At 39.7% G+C, this 4,225-nt stretch overlaps 1 protein-coding gene across 2 annotated transcripts in view; it reads left to right on the top strand.

Moving 5' to 3' along the window:
• Window positions 1-4,225, top strand: part of LOC106881356 (ankyrin repeat and LEM domain-containing protein 2) — a 51,360-nt gene that overhangs the window by 33,441 nt on the left and 13,694 nt on the right. For both annotated transcript variants that reach the window (XM_052969319.1, XM_052969320.1), the window contains exon 2: window positions 3,080-3,207. In XM_052969319.1, the coding sequence (XP_052825279.1) occupies window positions 3,080-3,207 (128 nt within the window). The remainder of the gene's footprint in view (window positions 1-3,079; window positions 3,208-4,225) is intronic.

Raw genomic sequence — 4,225 nt, 5'->3', positions numbered from 1 at the left:
CGGTCAGTAGTCATCGCCTCGGTGAGGCCCAATGTACGAAGGTCTTGCCTCACCACCTCAGCCCAGGTCTTCCTGGGCCTACCTCTTCCACGGGTTCCCTCAACTGTTAGGGTGTGGCACTTTTTCACGCAACTATCCTCATCCATTCTCACCACATGTCCATACCAGCGCAATCGTCTCTCTTGCACACCACAACTGATGCTTCTAATGTTCAGCTTTTCTCTCAAGATACTTACACTCTGACGGGTATTCACATTGACATTACACATCCAACGGAGCATACTGGCTTCATTCCTTGCGAGCTTACGTATGTCCTCAGCAGTTACAGCCCATGTTTCACTGCCATGTAGCATGGCTGTTCGTACAGCATAAAAAAATTTTACTGGAATTAACGAACAACCATATTATCTAGTTGACAATTTTACTGCTTCAAACGAAAGAATGCAATAAAATAACTTCCTTTGGCACACACATGCACACAGACACTCACACACTCAAGGTAAAACTTCTGTATGAATTATGTTATTTCTTGCTGTGTGCACATGCAAAATTACCGCTCAAATCCAATTGAAATTACCTTTTTCTATTCTGTAATTTGTTTGTGATGAGCGTATTTAAAAACCTGGTCTTTGATATAAACTTAAAAGGAAGTTTTCCCAGAAATCCTGTCCTCTAGCTGTTGTTTCTAGCATGTCCAAGGTGACATTTGAGCCCCTCCCTACCTCCCATTTTTTTCTTAGATTTCTTCTGATTCCTATGTTTATGATACAGATTAGGATTTCACCCAAAGAACACATTCTCAATATTTTAATTTTCTCTCTCTCTACCCCAATTTCTTCATTTTTACTTTTTTGCAAATTTTTTCTTCATAATCCACGGACAAAAAAACAGTATGAATCTTTAAGAATTTTCTTCTTTCTTTTTTCTTAAAGAAACACTAAGATTTCCTTCCCAGACATCCACCCATCACCTCACCACTTTATAAAAGCTACAAACTCTCAATGTTTCACTTTTAGTATTTTTGAAAGCAGGGAAGTTTCTTCAGAAATAATGTCGTTTACCTGTTGTTTCTCGCATATTGGATTTTCTGGTGGTGGTCTGGTATTTTTTGTTTACTGTTTCAGTACAATTCTGTTATTGTTGGCACTCCGTCACTTATGATGTCGAGGGTTCCAGTTGATCCGATCAACGGAACAGCCAGCTCGTGAAATTAATGTGCAAGTGGCTGAGCACTCCACAGGCACGTGTACCCTTAACGTAGTTCTCGGGGATATTCAGCGTGACACAGTGTGACAAGGTTAGCCCTTTGAATTACAGGCACAACAGAAACAGGAAGTAAGAGTGAGAGAAAGTTGTGGTGGAAGAGTACAGCAGAATTCGTCACAACGCCTGGTCTGGGAATCGAAACCGCGAACCTATGACCGCAAGTCCACTGCCCTAACCACTGGGCCATTGCACCTCCATAGTACAATTCTACATATGCGTGAAACATCAGACAAAAGTGAAACATTGGGAGGTTTTAGCTTTTTGGAAGTGGGTGGGGGAAGGGACATTGAGGGTTTCTTTAAGAAAAATTAAACTTTGAAAAAAAATATATATTTCCCAGATTTGTAATCTCTGTATTTTTCTATGTGAATAATAAAAAAAAGTCACAAATTAAGAAATTGCGGTGAGGACGTGTGGGTAGATTAAAACTTCTGGGTAAAATCGTATTAACCCCCCTTTTTATATGATGAAACAGTACATAGAGTGTGATCCTTCTTGAGTACAGAAAGCACTTTCATGCAAACTCATGCAAATTGTGCCCTCTACCTCACTTTTAAACAAACAATAACTTCCATTATGCCAGTAATCCATTCACTATATATCAGCTGTGCCAATTCTGCCCATAAGAAAGGAACAAATAATGCAATGTGGTTGTAGGTCAGAACACACGTGCAACGCCGGGATGCATTGCTGGTTACTACTGAAGTGTTCATCAAAATATATACAGCTTACCTTAACACTCAGCCTTACAGGGACAGCCACTACATTGCAGTGTGGTGAGGATCAGAGGTGGCTAAGATTACTCAAAGAATCACCTGATAAACTTCAGGTATGAGTTGGTGCATGAACAGACGTCTCTCTTTCTCTCTCACTCTTCCTCTTTCTTTCTGTCCATTGCACACCCTCAGTTTCTGGTGGACTCTTCCTCTCTCACATTTCCATTTTTTACATACACATACTTTCACTCATGCACCCAAAAAGCTTGAAAATTCTTCATTACCTTTTATATACTGTGATATAAGAAGGAGTCCAGCTTCCATACTTCTACAAGCCACACATTAAATACTGAAAAGCAACATAGGGCGTTGCAAACTGATCTAGCTATCCCTGCTTACCTCCCCTCCCTATTCTAGTCCCTTGTATTTCAATTATTGTTTTTATTGGTATCATTAGATGCACAAATGTGGAGGCGCAATGGCCCAGTGGTTAGGGCAGCGGACTCGCGGTCATAGGATCGCGGTTTCGATTCCCAGACCGGGCGTTGTGAGTGTTTATTGAGCGAAAACACCCAAAGCTCCACGAGGCTCCGGCAGGGGATGGTGGCGAACCCTGCTGTACTCTTCCACCACAACTTTCTCTCACTCTTTCTTCCTGTTTCTGTTGTACCTGTAATTCAAAGGGGCCAGCCTTGTCACACTGTGTCACGCTGAATATCCCCAAGAACTACGTTAATCGTACACGTGTCTGTGGAGTGCTCAGCCACTTGCACGTTAATTTCACGAGCAGGCTGTTCCGTTGATCGGATCAACTGGAACCCTCGACGTCGTAAGCGACGGAGTGATAAGACAACAGACAGATGCACAAATAGACAGTTAGACTTGCAGATAGATGTCAGATGCAAGATGGTCAATAGATTTTGTTTGACAAACATAACAACGTGTGTTTGACAGACAAAGTATGTGTTCGACAAACAGATGACATTAGGCAAATAGTGAAGATGGTGTGTTTGATACAGGTAGATAAATAAACAGACAAACAGAGATGTATATCATTTTATTAAATATTTTTGTATTCTGTCTTTTCATTTTTTAAGATTCTTCCGGTTTGGTGTTTAGCAACAAGGTAAAAGCTCTAAAAGAGATGAAGAAATACAAAGACGCCAGGTTTAAGTCTTTCCAAACACTCCAGGAAGCTGAAGAGTTTACTAAGTCAAATCTAGCTGTAAGTAAAACTTTTTTACTTCTTCATAGTTTTGTCGTGTTCCTCTTTATGCCCCAGCAAGGGAGCTTCTAATGATCACTCGGCTTGCTAAAACAAGCAGTCAAATCTCCCTCAAATCGTGCTGTTTCATACTGCCCCTGTCTCGAAAAGGGAAAGACACTCCAGACCAGGGGTTTTCAAACTTTTTGACTTGCAGACCCCTTTATATTTCAGGCTTTTCCTTAGGGACCCCCTTATAAACGCTTATGAAATTTATACATAAATATTTGCTTAAAATAACATATATTTTTACATTTATTTATTTAACAGTATTTAACAAATAGTTTTATTGTCAATTAAAAGATTTCGATTAAAAAACATATAAAATCAAATTGCCCATAAAAAGTATTTGCTGTCCACGGACCACAGTTTGAAAACCCCTGCTCCTGACAATGTAGTTGTAATTATACAAAATGCAGAATAGGCACAATTGGAATGAGGGCTGACTTGGGGGTGACACAAAAATTAGATACTTTAGCTTGGTGCTCTACAAAAGTAGTTTCTATATAATCAATAGCCCTACTAGAAATAGCAGTCAAAATCTCCCTCAAATCATATGACTGAATAGATATGCCTGCTAGGGCTGAGGGGTTCTCAGGCAGCTCATTCTTTGTTTTTTTCAAATGTTCTTCGGATTGAATAGTGTTGATGTGCCCTGAGTTCACTTCTGACCAATTTACTGTCAGGTTTGAAATGATATCCAAGAAAGTATGAATAGTTCTGGTGTACAATTAAGTAGATTGGCAAGCAGACAACCAGCACTGAGATCAAAGGTTTGCATCCTGTTGCTAAGTCCACCACAGGGAGTAGGTTTAAAGTGAAACACTGCTACTCAAATTGCTAAAAATAACAGCCAAATTTTCACAAATCATACTTTACCACCTTTAAATAGGAAAGGCACATACAATTTAGTCCTGTGTATCTGCATGCATCTGGGGTATATGTGTATGTATGTTTGTGTATACATTATATATATATA

This window comes from Octopus bimaculoides, chromosome 7 (genome assembly GCF_001194135.2).
Source record: "Octopus bimaculoides isolate UCB-OBI-ISO-001 chromosome 7, ASM119413v2, whole genome shotgun sequence".
Taxonomy (NCBI): Eukaryota; Metazoa; Mollusca; class Cephalopoda; order Octopoda; family Octopodidae; genus Octopus; species Octopus bimaculoides.
This window is presented reverse-complemented; position numbering and strand designations above follow the sequence as displayed.